Raw genomic sequence first — 20,236 nt, forward strand, 5'->3', positions numbered from 1 at the left:
TTTTTAGTTCTGCTGTGTTTTTAAGAACACTAATGTAAGATGCAAAAACATTTTTTTTTTTGTTTTAGGTTAAATACAGTTTTGAAGAAAATTATAAACAAATACACATTCCATTTGTATTGTAACTTTTCAAATCCTTTTCTTAAAAGCTTTTATTTATTTAGTTGTTTTTTAATTTAATTTAAGTTGTATTAATTTGGCATGTTCGGCAGGTCACTTTTTGAAAACGTCTCAATTTATTAAAATTTGCTGCTTTTCTATGCATTTGTTCATCATTTTCATGCATAAACTGTATCTTTTTAAAGGGTAAGTCCAGGGTTGTGTGTTTTATTTTTTTTTGTTAAATCTTCTTTCATTGTTTTTTTATATATCTTAATATTTGTATAATAAAAGGTACATTATCTTTATTTAATTGGTTTAACTCAATTTCCATAGTTTAGTGTAAAATTCTTAAGTTTTTTTTGTCCTTCTTTTTGTTGATTTTTCTTTTTAAATACAAATCCATTTTTAGGATTGTGTTAAGTTTTGAGTGATCTTTTATATTTATGCAAAATATTTGAAAAACAAATTTAATTTTTTTTAAATTTTTAACTTTAAAAATGCTTCAATTCAATATAAACAATATTCAATAGCTTTGTTTAATTAACTTTGTTTTTCAAAAATTTATTATAAATTTCTTTTAAATATTTCATATTAAAATAGTTATAAACAATATTTCAATATTAATATAAATTTTATATAAAGCAATAATCTAGTTAAACAATTTATAACTTTATATAAAACTCTGTTAATATTAGCAAATTTTTCTAGGCTAAGTTTAAAAAAAAAAGTAGAAATGAAAAAAACGCCTACCCAGCCTAATTTCTTTATAACTAAATTAATATAAAATTATTAAAAATCCTGATTAAATTGATTTTTAAATAAGTAAAATTTGTTTTTTTCAATTATTAGTAGCATTATATTAAGTTTGGAAATTTTCATAAAAGTTTTTAAAAATTCCAAAAAAAATTAAAAAAAAATTTGCTTAAAAGAAATGCTTTTAACAAAATCCCAGCTTAATTAAGCTGTTATCAATTTTAAATGTTTTAAAAAGCTTTAACAGTAAAGCTTTTTTGTAAAAAGAACTTTTCTCAGCTTAAATAAGTTCTTTAGTTTAAACCTTTGTTATTTGCGTCATTTAACTTTTTATAGAGTTTAAACTTTGGTAACTTAAAAACAGAAATTTTAATAATCTGTTGAAGGTTTTAGCTCCATAGTTTTGACGCTGGTAAGCTAAACGAGTTTATATGCAGCATTTAGCTTACATTATTTGCGGGTTTTAGCTTAAATAAGCTCTATATTTTAAACCCTTGTAAGTTAAAAATTTTTGTTTCATCATTTAAAGATTTTTGCTTAATCTTTGTTAATTTAAATGGCACTATTTTCATTATTTAACTTATAGCTGTTGCTTAGCTTTAACTTAGATAAGTTAAGCAGCATTTTATGGCATTATCCAAGCCACTTTGAGACAGTAGAACTAATATGATTTTAAACAAAGCGAAAACTTAATTTCAGCCAAGCTTTGCCTTAAATCATCCCACCACTTTCTTCAAAAACTTTATTTCACATAAATTTAGGTTCTTAATTTCTTATAGAGAATTTTCTTTGTTAAATTAAAGTTCTTAATTATTCAACATTTCCTTCTCATTTTAATAGAGACAAAACTCTAGGGATGAAATGTTTTTCTTTTATTTTTTTCTTATTTTCAGTATTTAATTAATTGTTAAGTTAAACTTTCCATTTGGTAAACTTAATAAAAAAAACATAACTTTTTGTTATAACTTTTGTTTAAATTGTTTGTATTTTTGTCAAATTATTTATTTTTAAAATTAAATAAAATATGCTTAGAATCACAAAAAATAGTTTGATTTATAAAACTAATAGTTAAAGGAATTGAAATTGTTGGTTTAAAAAAATAACTATTCTTAACTATTTTAGAATCATTTTGAATTGAATGTAAAATAAATTTTAAACATAAAAGTTTTACTCGATTTGACTCAAATTTTTCAGTTAGCCTTTAAGGATATTAAAGTAAAATTAAGTTTGGGTAAACTTAAAAAGTGAAATTGAGTTTAAATCAAAATGCAATAAACAAAAGTTTAATTAAACTAAAATTTAAGTTAACTAATAATCAAATAAACTAAAGTTTAAGCAAACTAAAGCCTCATTTAATTTATGTTTTAATAAACTTAGTTTAAGTCAAGTAAAGTTTAAATCAACTAAAATTTAAGTAAACGCCAGTTTAAACCAAATTGAGTTTAAAAACCCTTAAGTTGAAATAAATTAATGTTTTAATAAACTAAAGTTGAAATAAACTAAGGTTCAAATAAACTAAGAATCAAATAAACTAAAGCTGAAATAAACAAAAGTTCAAATAAACTGAAGTTTAAATTAATTAAAGTTCTAATAAACAAAAGTTTAAATAATTTTAAGTTCAAATAAACTAATGTTCAAATAAACTAAAGTTTTGATAAACTAAAGTTAAAATAAACTATAGTTTAAATAAACTACAGTTAAAATAAAAGACAGTTTAAATAAGTTTAACTTAAAATAAACAGATATTTATGTAAACTAAAGTTTATGTAAACTTAAATTTTAATAATTATGATTATGTAAACTAGAAATTGCATGAACTATGGTTAAATAAACTACAATTTAAATAAATTAATGTTTAATTAACTAAACATGAATTTATATAAATTGATGTTAAATTAACTAAAGTTTAGACGAACAAAAGTTTAAATAAACCAAAGTTTAATTACATAAAAGTTTAAACAAACCAAAGTTTAAGTAACTTAAGGATTATATAAGCTAGTTTTTCAGCAAACGAACGTTATATAAACGAAAGTTAAATAAACTAATATTTAAATAAACTTTAATTCAAAAATAAACAACAATTTAAATAATCTAATGTTTACGCAAATTAAAGTCGGCATAAACAAATGTCTATATAGACAAGTTTAAATAAAATAGAGTTAAAGAAAACTCTTGTTCAAATTAACTTATGTTTGCATAAACTAAATACTAAATAAACTAAAGTTTAAATAAAATAAAGTTGAATTAAACTAAAGTTAAAAGAAAGTAGAAACTAGAATTTACATAAACTTATGTTAATTTAACTAAAATTTAAATAAACTAAAGTTTAAATAAACGTACGTTTAAATAAACCAAACTTCAAATAACCTGAAAGTAAAAGAAACTAAAGTTTAAAAATGAACAAAGTTTAAGAAAACTAAAGTTTAAAAAACCAAAGTTTAAAAAATCTAAAGTTTAATAAAACTAAAGTTAAAAAACTAAAGGTAAGAAAAATTAAAGTTTAAAAAAACTAAAGTTTAAAAAAACTAAAGTTTAATAAAACTAAAGTTTAAAAAAACTTAGGTTTAAAAAAACTTAAGTTTAAAAAACTAAAGTTTAAAAAAACTATAGTTTAAAAAACATAAAGTTTAAATAAACTAAGGGTTTGCAAAGCTTTAGTTCAATTAAACTAAATTTTAAATAAACAAATATTATTGTAAATTTCTTAAAAGAATAAAGATTAAAAAAAATATTTAATTTTGTTTTTTTAGTAATTATACCATACAATTTTAAGTTTACCAAAACTCAAATTCATTTTACTCCCCAACAGCCAACTGCAAAACTGCCTGTCAACTTTAAACGAGTTTTAAAACTGGATTTCAATTTTCTTTTATTTTTTTCTTTTAATATCTACAGTTTACACTTAGAAAACAAATTTTGATTTGTTTGTTTCATTTTGTCTTCAAATTAGAGCAAATTTGAATTTAAGGTATTAATAATTACAATTATATAGTATGTTAATTAATATAAAATGTAGACTAAAATACAAATAATATTACTTAAGAATATCGAGAAAAATTGTTTTTATGTTGATGATTTGTTGCAAATTGATTTGGTTGGTTGGTATGCATGAAAATAGAAAATTTTATTAAAACCTTAAATCAAACGCTCACTGTACCATATTCAGAAATCGGTATTGTTGGTAGGTATTTCTGATTCGGAATCTCCTTCGGCTGTAGTGGGTGGCAGGGTCAATGCCATTTGTTGGTTGGTTAAAGCCATGGTTGGCTCGGTGTTGCGGCGCTTCATTTTGTTTTTAACTCTTTTCAACATGGTGGCCTTTTGGATTGTTTTTTTTTTTTTTTGTTTGTTTGTTTGTATTTTAATGATTAAAATTTCGTTATTTTTGTCCAAATTTTAACCGTCCGGTACAAATTTTTGTAAATTAAAATAAATTGTGGGTTTTTATTAAATTTATTCATAATGTGGTGGTTGTTGTTGTTGATTTGTCGTGATGTGTGTTTAAGTGTGAATTTTTATTTTATTATTTTTGTTTGTAAATCCATGATGTTTATATTTTTTGTTAAGTTTTTTTTTTTTTTTAAAAAATTTTGTAAAAAAGAGAAAAAAGAGAATTATATAAAAAAAAATTAAGAACAATTTTGGTTTTTGGGGTTTGTTTGAAAAATATTTTTATAAAAAAAATTTTGTGTTAAATTTAAAAAGAAATGTATATTATAATATTAAAAAGTGTGTGCAAAATAAAAATAACAAATTAAAATCATATTTATAAAAATGTTAGTAATATTAATTGTTTTATAAATTAAGAAAAAAAAATAAATTAATTTGAAATAATTTATAATAAATATTAAAAGAAATTAATGTAATATTTTAAAAAATCATAAATTTTGTATAACTAGTAAAGTTTTGGTTATTAAATATTTTAGTTTAAAGCAAAAATTTTTCAATATTTGATAATATTAAATACTGATACTGATATGTAAACTAAGATTACTAAAATTTTGTTTAAGAAACATTAAAATTCATTTTGCCATCAGCTTAAATAAGTAGGTATTGCTAACGATTTTAAAATTAGCTAAATGAAAAATAAAAAAAGCTTTAAAAGTGCTTAAATGTTGATTTTGAAAATAAAAATTATTGATTTCAAAAGCTTTTGCCATGATTTAAGTTATCAAAAATAATCACCCTTATTCTACTTGGCGTCGTCGACATCGTCGTCAATATTGAGTCAAAAAATGGTATGTGTTTCTCCGAAATCGATAACAATTGGTAACTTTTGACAGAATTTTATACTTTTATAAGTCGGGTAAAGTACAAAACGCTGTCAAAAGTTACCAATTGTTATCGATATCCACGTAACATCTACCATTTTTTAACTCAATATTGACGACGATGTCGACGACGCCAAGTAGAATAAGGGTGAATATTTTTCTAAAAAGCTTTCCTAAAATAGATAATGAAGTATTTTTTTAAATGTAATTAAAAGCTTTACATTAAAAGCGTTTTATAAATAAGAAAATAAAGCTTTAGGGAGAATCCATCCCAAAAAGCAATTACCGATTTCTATGAAATTTACCACAGATATTATATATTCAAAATGTTTACAATGGATTTTTGACTGGAGACTGGTCCAGAAGTTCATATAACATGTAAAAACTTTAGAAAATGTATCAGATACAATTCTCCATAACTTTTAAACTATACAATGATCAACTTCCATTTTGATTTCATTTTAAAGATGGAGATATTGTTTTAGAAACAATGGCTCAAAATTTTAAAAATGTTTAGGTAAATAAATTAAAATTTTTTTTTAATTTATTTGTGAAAAAAATTGTATTGACAAACAATTTTTTCAAATTTATTTTTTAATTTTGAAAAAAAAAAAATTTCGAAATTTATTAGTGAAACATTTTTTTTTATTTCTTTGTGAAAATTTTTTTTGGAAATTTATTATTTTTCTCATTTTTTTTAATTTTGAAAAAAAAATTTTGGAATTTATTAGTGAAAAAAAATCGGGTTAAAAAATATTTTACCCGATTTAGACCCTTTTCAGGTAAGACATACTATGTCCCTATATACGCCGTTGCGTTTTTGAAATGTCTATCATTAGACATCCGTATTGTCTATATTAATGACTTAGTAATCCTGATATAGATCAAAAATAGGTAAAAAATCGAAAATAACCATTAGTGAGCCGATTTTCTTGATTTTAAATAGCAACCGAACCGGGTCCATAGCGGATATTTTGATATATGAATCATGTAAGTTAAATACAGACGGACAGACGGTCATTGCTATAACGACTCTGCTATCTATAACGATCCAGAAATACATATATATACATATATACCCCTGCCACTCATGGTGAAGGTTATAAAAATATGAATAATTTTTTATCACAATATGAACTTTGACCTATAATATTAATACCTATTTCAAAAGTATTTCTTTAACTTTAAAAGTAAATAAATATTGATGTTGTACATTAAGTAGTTTAAACGTTATAGATAATTATGTATGCACACTTTTAAGAAATTTTCCAGAACTCATATATTTGGACTATAAAGGTCCTGGAATGAAAATTGTTTTGTATTTAAAATCAGTTAACAATTGTTTGAAAAGTTCTGGAATTCCAGTCTATTTTCAATAAATTTGGGGATGATAAGCTAGTTCCGATGCGCATTTCGCTGGTTGCTTAGGCCAGCTCATCAGGAAACCTTTCCCAAAATTTTAGAAAAACTAGAAATATGTAATAGAACTTTAGTTTTAAACTCAATGAGAATTAAAATGGATCTAATACAAAATAGTAATGTTTTTGATTTGATTAAAACATATATTTTATAACATTGCTAAATATTATTGAAATCAAAGATTTCCAAATCAATGCCTGTCCGCTTTGAGATATATTAAATTCAAGTAAAGCTTTTATTTTGGAAAAATTATGGAAATCAATGAAACTTTTTCACAAATAGTTTTCATAAGTAAAGAATTATAATGATTTTGCAGAAAACTTTTTTAAAATTCAGATTTTATTGTTACAAACTAGAGCAGTCATGCCCAAGCCCTATACTCTTGGTACTCTTTTGTTTTTGTAATTGCTCTTAGCTATAGGCTGTGTGTTTTGTATACTCACTAGAGCACACAGCACTAGCAATACAAAATACACAAACAACTTTGTCTTATTATTTTTTTTGTCGTTCTTCACTGAATACACGCATGTTGAAAGCAACAACACTTTCGTATGCTTTGATGGTAAACATTGACGACTGCGATCATCCATGTAGATTTTGTTTTTGTTTATCGTATGATATTTTAAAAATGTGTGTGTTGAAAGTGAGTTTTTTTTTTCTTTTTTCTTTGGATGAACTGGTTTTAGCAACAACAAAAATTGAATAAAAAGTAGCTTTTCTTTAAATGTATTGGAGTTTACTCTTCCATAAGGAACTTGTGGGCACCCCTGAACTAGAGTATCCAAAACCGAAACCAAAAACCGGTCAACCGTTTTTTTTCATCTTTGTAAAATCGATGGTTTCGGTTTTCTTTAACTTTTCGATTTTTTGAAAAACCGTTTTTTTAAGACGGTTAACCGGTTTGAACATACATTTTTTAAAATATTAATTTATTTTTTAGAAAACTTTCATTATTTGACAATATTTCAAAATTGTTTTATTCTAAATTAAAAATTGTTTTAAATTTAATTTGTCATTTTTCATATTAAATAAAAAGTGAATATAAAACCGGTTAACCGGTTTTTAGAATGACAAAACCGTAACCGGTTTTGTTTTCGGTCAAACCGGAAACCGGTTTTTTTGATGAAAATTTATTCAAAATAAAAATTTGACAAACATTTTTTTTCAAATAATAAAGCTTTTTTATTTAAGCTTTGATTAAAATTAGATTTCTCTTAGCAGGCAAATGGGATTTAAAAAAGTGGAGGTTTTAATTTTTCGATTCATTTCATTCTAATTAAAACAATTAAGAAAGTATAGTCGGTCAAGCCCGACATATAATACCCTACACTCAGTAAATGAGAAAAAACAGTTTTCTTTTAAAATTTGAATAATTTATTTTCGTAAGTAGACCTTATATGGGAGTTATGTTTAATTATGGACTGATCGTCATGAAATTAGATCGCGTGATTTATTTCTATTTGAAACTTCTTTCTGTTAAATTTTATTTGAATACCAAAATTTGTATGAGATTTATGCTCGTTAAAGAGATTTTCAGAAGTGGGCCTTATATGGGAGCTATGTTTAATTATGAACCGATCGCCATGGAATAAGACTTCGTGATATTTTACTATATGGAACTTATTTGTGTTGAATTTTTGCTGGATAGCAATATTTTTAAGAGTTTTATGATCGTAGAAGTAATTTTCGGATGTGGGCATTACATGGGAGCTATGGTGAATTGTGAATCGATCCGCACAAAATATGTAGGTGTGATTTATTTGTTTATAAAACTTATTTTTACACAGAGAATACAGATTTGTGATGGCAACCGAATTTGTTGTCAATCGAATGCGATTCTATCAACAGAAAGACAGTTGACAAAGAAGAATTTCGATTATAGCAACCAAACTTTTGTTACCCCTCTTAAAATTCTATAGCCACAACTGTAAAATTCGGTCACTAAGGTAGAATCATTCGATTGGCAACAAATTCGGTTGCTATCACGAATCTGTTTTCTCTGTGTAAGGATATTTATATAAATCAAGCATTTCTGGCCTATATCGGACGGATGGACATTATTAAATCGACACAGAAAGTTATTCTGAGTTGATCTGTATACTTTAAGGTTGGTGTTAGACTAATATTTTTGGGTATGAAAAACTATTTTTTAATTGGCAGAAAAATGACAAACCTCTGGCAATTTAAAGAATTGGTAATACAAAAAGTTTTTAAAAACAAAAGCTTTTCTTAGTATTATACAATTTTTATTTAAACTGGTGGTTAAGTTGTTAACGATAAATGAAAGATTTTCTTTAATTTTAAGAAAAAGTTTAAATAAATCAAAGATATTAAGCTTTAATGAAAAGATATCAAAAAAGCTTTATATATGTATGTATGTATTGCACGATTGTAGGTCAGCATTTTCTTAAAAGTTCATTACTAAATAAAGCTTTTTATTCGTAGTTTTTGCTTGTTGCAATAGAAACTTTGTAAAATTGATTAAAACAATTTAGTAGCATGAATTATTTAATTTGGCGATAATTTGAAAAGAAATGAAAACTTAAAATTTTAACTAATGCTTTGTTTAGGATATTGAGATAAAAATAGTTAGTTAGTTAATTAAATAAATAGTTAATTTTAGCAAATTATAAAAAAATGTGTGTGTGTGTTTTTATAAGTAAAAAATTTATAAATTTATTGTTAAAAAAGAAAACGGTGGGAGTTTTTGTTGGTTTTAATATTTTGTTTTGTTCCTTTAGGTAGAGGTTGTATTTTGGTAATTAGAATTTTAAGGGTAACTTTGAATATGGTCGTCATTATACTTATGTTTTCTGTTAATACAATACTGTACTTGTTATGTTGTTTTGTTATAAAATAACAAAAAAATTAAACAAATTTAAGCTTTTGAAATAAAAAATATTTTGCTATTTTTTTTTTGGTTTAATTAAATTTATTTCTTCTTTTGTTTTTTTTTAAGTTTTTGTATAATAGTTTTTAGGTTTTTGTTTAGATTTTCAGTTATTTAAACATTAATAAATGCTTCAATTTATTTTCTTTTATTATTAATATTTTGTTAATATGTTTTTTGTTTTGGTTACGGGCAATAAATAACTATTTTGGTTTAATTTTTTTTTGTTTAAAGATGTCGCTTAAATAGGACCTTTTGCCATAATTGGTGTTTGATTTGTAATTTTCTACTATAAAGTGTATTTTTCTGGTTCTATTAACATGATTTTTGAAATATTTCTATTGTAAGCCTGGTTTTGGTTTATTTTAGTTTTAAGTTTTGACTATTTTTAGTGTGTTTGTTTGGTTTTTTTGCAAAATAAATGTTTGTTTTTTTGTTGCTTTTTATAAGAAACAAGAAAAAAGAAAACTTGGACCGGACGGACGTGATCTCTATGTAGTGTTAGCATTTTGGTTATCTTTATCTTTATCACGTTCATTTGCATTATCCGGTAATGGTTGCTGTTGCGTTTGTGGCAATTGCTGCTGCTGCTGTTGTTGAGGCTGAACCACGGCTGTGGCGTTTGTTTGTGCTGCTGCTATTTGTAAAGCTGTGGAAGAGGATGAGGTAGCCGCAGCTGTTGATGACAGACTTAGGACAGCTGGTGAAATGTGTGGCTCTGTTAAACGTCTCTTACTTTTGACTCTCCTTAGCATAAGGGCCTAAATAGTACAATATACATAGTATTGTTTTATTTTTATTTATTTATTTATGTTGTTTTTTATTTATTTTTGTTTAGAAAAATATCTCTACTATACAAAATAAAATTTTTGAGAAGGACTACTCCTGCAAAACATCTACACGCTGGACACAAATCTTAAATTTTTTTTTCCGAAAAAACTATTTTTTTTAACAGATTTTTCTGAATATCTCTGAATTGAAGTGAATGTCTTAAGAACTGTTTATGGATTTGAAATCTATGGAAGTTATTCTCTTAGTTGAGTTATATATGTTATTTTAATATTTATGGATGTTTGCAGAATTGTATAAGGAAAGGCAAAATTTTAATTTTTCTGTTAACTAACAACAGTTTTTATCGCAGTTAATATAACAAAGCTAGCTTGAATTCTACACAATTTTGCGATTAATATTTAAAAAACAACTTTAAAAAACTACTACACTAAACTCTAATCTCCAGCAAATTATATTTCTTTCTATTTTGTATTTACATATTTGATTTAAAATTTGGCTGTCTCTTCTTATTCGACTCCAGAGTCGAACAATTCCACTACAGAGTGTAGATTATTTTAACCACAGGGCAACAAAATCGAAAAAATTTTGGAGGCTTTTTAGACCACTACTCAATTTTGATGTATTCTGGTTCCAGTAGTACAAAAATGGTAAAAATTTTAAATTCTATGGATAGATATTTTTTAAAATTTTTTTTCTTTCTAAAATTGTGAATTTTTTCAAATGTTTCTTCACAAAATTTATGATAACTCAAAAACGGTTATTCCGATATTGAATTCAACTTAAAAATGTTATATATTGCGTTTTAATCGGCTCAGTAGTTTCGGAGTTATAATAACAAATTGAAGAAAAAAAATATTTTGTGTTTTAAAAAACTCATGAAAAATCGAAAACGGCACAACTTGTTCAGGTTTATTACTTTGCCGCAAAGCTGCATATAATAGCAACAAAATGAGATATCGGGGATAAAAATCGATTGATTCTTTTCGAATTTATTCACAATTAAATGAATTCGCTCATTTTCACACAATTTAACTTTTTTATTTGATATACATAAAATTGAGTAGTTAATGTTCTTATTTCGATTGATTGAACGTTGAAAACATTTTCCCCGTGCTATGTACAAATTTTCACACATATATTGCGTTTTAATCGGCTCAGTAGTTTCGGAGTTATAATAACAAATTGAAGCAAAAAATATATTTTTTATGTAAAAATATCTAATTTTTTTGTTTTAAAAAAATCATGAAAAATCAAAAGCGGCAGAAATTGTTCAGGTTTATTGCTTTATCGTAAAGCCACATGTAATAGCAACAAAATGAGATATCGGGGATAAAAATCGATTGATTATTTTCGAATTTATTGTCAATTAAGTGAATTCGCTCATTTTCACAAAATTTAAATTTTTTGTTTGATATACATAAAATTTAGTAGTTAATGTTCTTAATTCGATTGATTGAATGTTGAAAACATTTTCCCCAAACTATGTACAAATTTTCACATATATATTGCGTTTTAGTCGGTTCAGTAGTTTCGGAGTTATATTAACAAATTGAAGGAAAAAATATATTTTTTACGTGAAAATAGCAAATTTTTTTGTTTTAAAAAAATCATGATTAATCGAAATCGGGAGAAATTGTTCAGGTTTATTACTTTGGCGCAAGCTGCATATAACAGCAACAAAATGAGATATCGGAGATAAAAATCAATTGATTCTTTTCGAATTTATTCACAATTAAGTGAATACGCTCGTTTTCACAAAATTTAAATTTTTTGTTTGATATACATAAAATTGAGTAGTTAATGTTCTTCTTTCGATTGATTGAATGTTGAAAATATTTTCCCCGAGCTATGTACAAATTTTCACATATATATTGCGTGTTAATCGGTTCAGTAGTTTCGGAGTTATATTAACAAATTGAAGCAAACATATATATTTTTTACGTGAAAATAAAATCATGAAAAAATCATAAAAAATCGAAAACGGCAGAAATTGTTCAGGTTTATTACTTTGCCGCAAGCTGCATATAATAGCAACAAAATGAGATATCGATCATAAAAATCGATGGATTATTTTCGAATTTATTCACAATTAAATGAATTCGCTCATTTTCACAAAATTTTAATTTTTTGTTTGATATACATAAAATTGAGTAGTTAATGTTCTTATTTCGATTGATTGAATGTTGAAAACATTTTCCCCGAGCTATGTACAAATTTTCACATATATATTGCGTTTTAATCGGTTTTGAAGCAAAAAATAGCAAATTTTTTTGTTTTAAAAAAATTATGAAACATCGAAAACGACAGAAATTGTTCAGGTTTATTGCTTTAGCGCAAAGCCACATGTAATAGGAACAAAATTAGATATCGATCATAAAAATCGATGAATAATTTTCGAATTTATTCACAATTAAGTGAATTCGCTTATTTTCAGAAAAGTACACGCTTGTACGCACATACAATTTTGTATGTTCTATAATAACTACTGTATTTTGAAAATTTTTTTACTGGAGTCCAGAGTGAAGTGACTCTGCAATTGTGAAGAATTAGAAGTATACCCGTATTAATATTGGTCTCTAATTAGAAATTAAAACAAGTAAGAAAACATAGTCGGTCCAGACTATTTTTATTTTAAAATTTCAATATTTTTTTCCAGTAATTTTCGAAATTGGATTTATTATGGAGCTATGACCAATAACGAACCGATCGTCATGAAATTAGATAGCGTGATTTCTTTCATTATGTAACATATTTTTGTTAAATTTTGTATGTGATTTTCGGAAGAGGGTATTATATGAGAGTTATTACCAATTATGGACCGATTTATATTGAATTTTATGTGGATACCAAAATTTTTAAGAGATTTATGCTCGTTAAAGTGATTTTCAGAAGTAGGCTTTGTATGGGAGCTACGACTATATAGCAACAAATTCGTTGAAGTGATTTTCGGCAGTGGGCCTTATATTTTCAGATAGGACAGTTCTATGAAAGCTAGCAGAAATAGTGGACCGCATCTTGCAAACATCCATAAATATTAAACTAAAAACTTAGGACTTAATTAGTAGCTCAACTTCTGTACATTTTGAAACCATAAACAAAATGAATCTTCTAAAGAACACAGTTTTTAGTGAAAACCTTAAAATGAAAATATCTAGATAACTGCACAAACGATTTTAAATGTCGTTACATATTTGTAAGGAAGATGTTTTGCACGATGTGCCCCCTTTTAGGTTGTGGAGTAGTGTAATCGTTAACAGTTTAGTTTTAGCCATGGTACAATAATACATAAGGTAGAAACATTAGGCAGAATTTTCAATATTTTCCCTAGTAACGACAAACTAAGGATTTAGCACCTAAATTTTTGTATCTTGTATTCGCGATATTTGATACATTTAAGATGTTTATTTTGAAAAAAATAAACATCTACATTTTATTAAAAAAAATTGAAAATAATTTGTTCTTAGACATTTGAGTTTGAATATAATTAACGATATATTTTCTAATAAGTCTACCTTATATTGTTGTGCCATGGTTTTAGCAAAGTTTTGTGAATTTATTTTATTTTAAATGACTTTTTAATTTATATTCTTTTTTGAATTGTATTGTTTGGAATTTTATTTAAAATAAGAATATTGTATGTCTGTAACAATCAATTGCATTTCAGTTACTATTTAGTAATAGTTTGGAAAATTTTAACAACATTATAATATTTAAACACATACATAAGTACATTTGAGTATTTTATTCATTTTGGCCTTCTTAAAAATTACTTAAAAAATCTAACATTTCATTTTATATAAAATTTACAGAAATTACAGAAAAATTATTGGGATTAATATTAATATGAATAACTAGACACATTGTAGCTGAGTTTTTGTAACATTTAGCTTAGAGATGATTTTGTTATTGTGTTGAAAATAGGTATAATGTTCTAAGGACATGTTATTCAAAAGGACAACTCAACAGTAGTCAACTAAATGTTTTAGTTAAAATAATTTTAATGTTTTCAATCTGTATTTGTAGAATGTTTTATTTATGTTCAGACATTGTTTGGATATAGATTGACCACATAATATTGTTTTTAAACGGAACATTTCAAGAAATCTGTGCGGTGGCTAAATGCCAGTACCGAATGTAATGCATTCGAAAACGATCTGTCACCCTGCTGTTTTAGTGAATATCCTTCAATGAATCATTTAACGCACCTGCTTGCTTCCTTCGAAAGTTGGATCTTTGCTCCAAAAGATTTATCTCTTCACAATACGAGTTTCATATACATCAGCTACTTCGTCACACGATCAAGGTTACCCATTAATACGACCAATCAATTAGAATGCTAAAAAAGTTTGAGCTAATCTCTGAGTTTTCGCAGTATCTTGTTGGAAACGAATTAGTGTTTAGTAAATAATCAGAGTTAAAGGCATTTTATTGCATCGAATTCACTATTTGTAACTGGTAAAACATTTGTTGTGTTGCAATAATGATCATGGAGATCTTTTACCTCAATATATCAATCAATTAGCAGCTACAGGAAGTCCTACTAAGCATTTGTATAATTTTGAAACCATTTTTGGAGCATGATTTCCAGTCAAAAGAGCTCAAATCAACTTGTAAAGTGATCGTAGATATCGTTTTTAAACTCGAGTTACTTAAAATCACTTGTTTGGGCCGACCAATAAGATATTGCCTGGACGTGATCAAGAATGATATGTGTTCGACGGTTGTTTTTACTGATCATACTTCAGGCAAACGAAAGTTTGACTGAACTTTCTATCTTGGTCTTATGGTCCTATGGCAATATGACGATTTGCCTTGAAAGGTACATATAGTCGATGGTTTAGATTCGATCTATATAAATAGATCAGTGTAATAAATTTATAGAGGACTTTTGATCGTTACCGCGATCAAATCAAGCATCCAATACCAACAAATATATTTATTTGCATAAGGTTCATTCAATTACAGTTGTTGCAAATGGAAATAAGACGACCGATAATTGATTTTGGATTCTTGGAAATATCACATCTAGAGTAGTTTAACCCTGTATATTACACTAAGCTGCAGGAATTTCTAGAACTCCTCGCGGACCAAATAAAATAATAAGGCTGGTTCTAAAATGTAAGCCAAACATGGAAGAAGTAAAAGGAGAAAATAAAATTACTGTACATGGCCTAATGAACACAGTAATGGTAAGCATAAAGACTCCTAGTAGTCATCATCAAGCGCATGTAAGAAAACCATATCGAATATGAGAAAATGCGCTTCTTTTATTGAAAATGTTTCAAGGAGAACAGAGAACGAGGAAATGGTTTCAATGGTGAGATTTACGCATCCCCAGCTACACAAGACAAGTGTTGAATCTGAATTTTTCAACTCAAATGAAGATGCTAAAACCACAGTGTTATGCAAACCAGATACTGATGAGGTAGACAAGATGACCGAGGAAGTAAGAGGTAGTTGCATCCAAGGAAATCCAACTAAAGAAAGCAGCGACATGTTAACAGAGAGCAGGCCAACAAAAAGGTAACAGTCAGGATGCTCCAAAGTTGACAACACTTACAAGTCCATATCTAATGAGAAGCTAATAACAGAAAGTTTTATTTTGAAGCTACTTGACCGAAGCTTATAATGAATGTGTTTTATCGGTTTTAACGTGCGAGAGATGTTTTGTGCGATTCACAAAGATCGTCCAGTTCGGCCAAAAAAGTTTGAAGATCAAGAATTGGAGGCATTAGTCCATGGAGATTGATTACAAACTCAACAAGAGCTTGCTAATCAGCAATTTCAAATTGTTTGCAATCATTGGAAGCTATTTTATCTGCAATTTCAAAATGTTTCCAACTAGCAGGTTTCATCCAAAAGCAGGGAAATTGGGTAACATACAAATTGAAGCCGAGAGACATTGAATTACGATTTCGCATTTACGAAATAATGCTTGAAAGCTATAAGACAATAATTTTTTCACCGAATCATTACTTGCGATAAAAAATGGATCCATTACGATAACCCGAAGCGTAAGAGATCGTACGTGAAGACCGGCCAAGCAGAATCGACACCAAAGCCAATTACCCATGGCGCTAAGGTAATGCTCTTTATTTGGAGGGAACAAAAGCGTCCACCTGTTATGATCTACTGTTATCTGACCATACCATCACATGAAACCTATACCGAACGCATCTGATTCGTTTGAAGTGAACATTTGCCGAAAAACCCCCAGAATATGCGGCCAGACATGAAACCGTAATATTCCATCTTGACAATAGTCGAACACATGTTGTAATATCTGTCAAAAACTATTTAGAGAGAAGTGGTTGGGTAGTTTTGACTTATCGAGGAAATTCAAAGCTACATCAACGAAATTCAGCCACATTTATGGAAAATGCACAGGCCTTTTGATCAATGTCCTATTCCATACATATGATTCATTAAAAAAAAGCAATAATCTAAAGAAAAAACTGTGTTTTCTATTAAATTTTGGGACTCGCTTAATTGTTTGTTTTATTGTGATTATTAAAATGGCCCTACAACATGGCGATTTTTAATAAATCATCATCATCATTTTAAGTTCTACAAAATGTGTCTAGCTATAAATATTAGTTTATATTTTTTCGTTAGTTTCATTTAAAAAACACAAGTGGGAATATTTAAAACATTAAAATGCACGTTTGCAATTAAAAAACATTACATCAATGTATTGTAATTATTTCTGTATTGTTTTGTAAAATATTTATGTATTTTTTTTATTATTGTTATTTGTTTATTGTTTTAACTAATAGTTAATGTAGAGTTGTTAATAAATTATAAAACTCAATATAAAACAAATCATAGTTAAATTAAAAAGAAAAACTTATTAAAAAAAACCATATTAATCAGTGTTTAAACGAAAAAATTTAAATTAATTGATCTGGTGGTGTGAGAAAACAGTGTTTGTTAATAACACAAACAAAAAAGGTAAAGACACTTTTAACTAAATTTAATAAAAAGCCAAAGAAAATCTTTAAAAAGTAAGTTTAGTTTTTAAAGTTTTTAGTTAATTTTCCATGTATGGGAAAAAAGACATGCAAAAACATGCGTTAATGAAACTTTTTTCCAAAAACAAAAAAGTGTAAGAAGAAGAAAGGAAAATAACTTACCCTTAAAGCAGATTTTAAAACCACAATATCTCCGGAACATTGTACCCAAGGTTCACCATCAACTTGTACGGGTAAATCAGAATGTAAATGCATTTTTATATGACCGCCCTTAAATAGAATAAAACAAGCATAAGTTAATTAGATATCATTTAAGGGATATTGAAATGAAGATGTTAAATACCTGGGCTATACGATTAGCATAACGTATACCCGATTGTATTTGACCCAAATGTACGACACCGGTAACACCAACTATCTCTAAAAGACCATCATAATGATTGGGTGGTGAGAAACGATCATCCTTATCAGGTCCCCAAGGATTAGCACCACTTCCCCAACTAAATTAAAATATGTATATTAAAAACAATATTATTAAATTTCTTAATTCAAATATTAATTAAACTCACCTTAATATATTTAATATAATAATGCCCTCGCAAGGAGGCAACTCCACCACTTTGCCATCCACCTCCAAACGCATTTCCTTTTGCAAGTCCTTTGTACATTTACGTGTCATCATTTTGCGCAGACCCATTTTCACATACACACCCTTGTTGTGGAAACGTGAGTTGAACTTGAATGGATTTTCCATGCGTGCATTGTGAAAGTCTAGGCATAGATCCGCATCGAGTCCAATTCCAAAGTAGTTATTCATAACAAATATTTGGGTATTGTCCTCATTTTTTGTACCCTCACATTCATCGTCTCCGGCACCTATTATTGCGAAATAAATTTAAAAAAAAAATATTGTTTATTTTTTTGTTTTTATTAATTAATTTTAAATGTTTTATTTTTTTGTCATAGAGAGTTTGGTTGTTAGGAGAAAAATTAGTAGTAGTAGTAATAAATATTATAAAGAAAAGTCTTTTACAATATTATTTATTGATATGAAGAGTTAATTCACAGATGATTTTTAAAATGATTTCAACTCTTGGCTATTATGTACAAGATAACTGATTTCTCTACCTATTGATTTAAATAATATAGAGATCAAGTATTTCCTCATCGTTCTAAATAGTAAGATTTTCTTCAAATTTTATGTAACAGAACGAATGAAGAACTCCACGATTGCTTTCTACTCCTGTAAACAGCCATTGACAGTTAACTTAGCAAAAATACAACGAATTCTTCCCCTTTAGGGAAGATGACCTAACTGAGAATGTCAGTTATACAACTAGTACAGCTTTCTTTAAATATGGTAGATAACCAGATAATGATGAATTCGATAATTCTGTTCCGGGAGCAATATGTTGAAAGCATCCGGTGTTTAAACCTACACACGAAGAGATTGTAATGCTTAGGGCTTTTGGTTCACTGCAGAGTTTTACAGACAGGCCTTTCATAATTTCTACAACTTCCTGCAAAATCTAATCCTCGTTCTTGACAACTACAGCTCTTGAATCGATGGTTTATCTTAGAAGTTATTTATCGGGATCATTAAGACTCCAGGCCAGAGAATAATGTTGGGTTGGAGGAGTTTCCATCTTACGGGTCCAGTGGATTTGGAATATGTTGCCACAATTTTCACTTAAACGCAGACAACTCTCATGTAAACTTAGAGGAACTTAGGAGTTTTTCAATCCAAGAGATGATGGTTTAGTTGATCATCAGGGAAGATTATTTTGAAATTTGATTCGAAAAGTAGTTTTAGGACTACTTTAAAGATTTCATAGGATCTAAAATATGTTAATATTCCTGTCATTCCAACATATATTTCCCAGAGACAAACTCAAAACAATAATTGATCAATATTAGACCGGCTAATAATTTTATAATAGCCAGGCAATTGCTAATGTGGTGCAACTTGAGCAGCGAATGGTTCTCGCATAATGAAATTTGACGGAGCCGAATGATTAGGAGTACGTTAAAAAGCTGTTCTTACACCGCTCGTTCTGGCGAGAGATTGAGCTTTATGAAATCTGATATCTTCTGTGAAGGAGTTGAAGTACTGTATTGGGCTTTCCAAGACGCCCGAGTTAGTTCTAATTGAGGATGAATTTCTATTCTGCTATTTAACCGACATTGCAATATATTATTGTGACATTGAGTCAAGCTTGGATAATAACTCTAATCTTTTTTAGATTTCCCAGAAATTTAATCTTTCTATGAAAAGGGGAATAAAAAAGCGCATTCCAGTGAAATTCCGGGATTCCAGGGCATTCAAATTGTCCGTTTTCCTGAGAGTAGCTACAAAATAGTTTTGGAAATTCTCGTTATCCATACCATAAACATCAACTTTTGGCCGTCCAAGAACTGTTTTCACTTTCCCGCATAATTTGACAGTTTCTCATAAAAATGTCCCGAGCGATATGTCTTAAGAATTGTGAAAAACTCAGAAGTAGGTGTGAGGAATTGAATAATTTAATATTGGTCTTGGAAATAATTGCAGTAGTTAATACATAACAGGAATAATATTGATGTATGTGTTAATTGGACATTGTCTCATTGGATGACTTTAGCTACGATGTGGAAATAAGAATGAGGAGTATAAATTTTAAAACCTTCTGACAATGACTTTCTTAGGTTTGAACTTTCCTGGGGTCTTCCAAAATGAATCAATAGTTCCTAGTGTGTTGGATCTTGTCCTGAACCTAACCTTATCTGTCCTAAGTCTAGGACGAATTTCCTGAAGGTCAAATGTAAAGGAAGATTGGAAAATTGTTGTATGAATTATCGTAAAACTGAGGAATGCTTGGTTATTAGTTCCGGATGCCCATGTGGGCTTTTGATAGTATGCTAGTCTATCAATCTGAGAGTTGCGGGGTTATATTGGGCCTTGTCTTGCACATAACCTTATCTATCCTATATCTAGGTCGAATTTCCTCAAGGTCAAATGTAAAACAAGATTGGAAAATTGTTGTATGAATTATCGTAAA

General features: G+C 27.4%; 1 protein-coding gene across 4 annotated transcripts in view; it reads right to left on the reverse strand.

The window, feature by feature from the left end:
* Positions 1–3,705: 3,705 nt before the first annotated feature.
* Positions 3,706–20,236, reverse strand: part of LOC135963474 (diacylglycerol kinase theta) — a 92,810-nt gene continuing 76,279 nt past the window's right edge. For 2 of the 4 annotated variants that reach the window (XM_065515332.1, XM_065515331.1), the window contains exons 16-19: positions 17,768–18,074; positions 17,542–17,698; positions 17,361–17,468; positions 3,706–4,173 (exon numbers count right to left, since the gene is read on the reverse strand). In XM_065515332.1, the coding sequence (XP_065371404.1) occupies positions 4,018–4,173; positions 17,361–17,468; positions 17,542–17,698; positions 17,768–18,074 (728 nt within the window). In that variant the 3' untranslated portion in view covers positions 3,706–4,017. Of the gene's footprint in view, positions 4,174–9,859; positions 10,197–17,360; positions 17,469–17,541; positions 17,699–17,767; positions 18,075–20,236 lie in introns of those variants that run through there. The other 2 variants (XM_065515329.1, XM_065515333.1) reach the window with 1 other exon arrangement.

This window comes from Calliphora vicina, chromosome 1, assembly GCF_958450345.1.
Source record: "Calliphora vicina chromosome 1, idCalVici1.1, whole genome shotgun sequence".
NCBI classification, from domain to species: Eukaryota; Metazoa; Arthropoda; class Insecta; order Diptera; family Calliphoridae; genus Calliphora; species Calliphora vicina.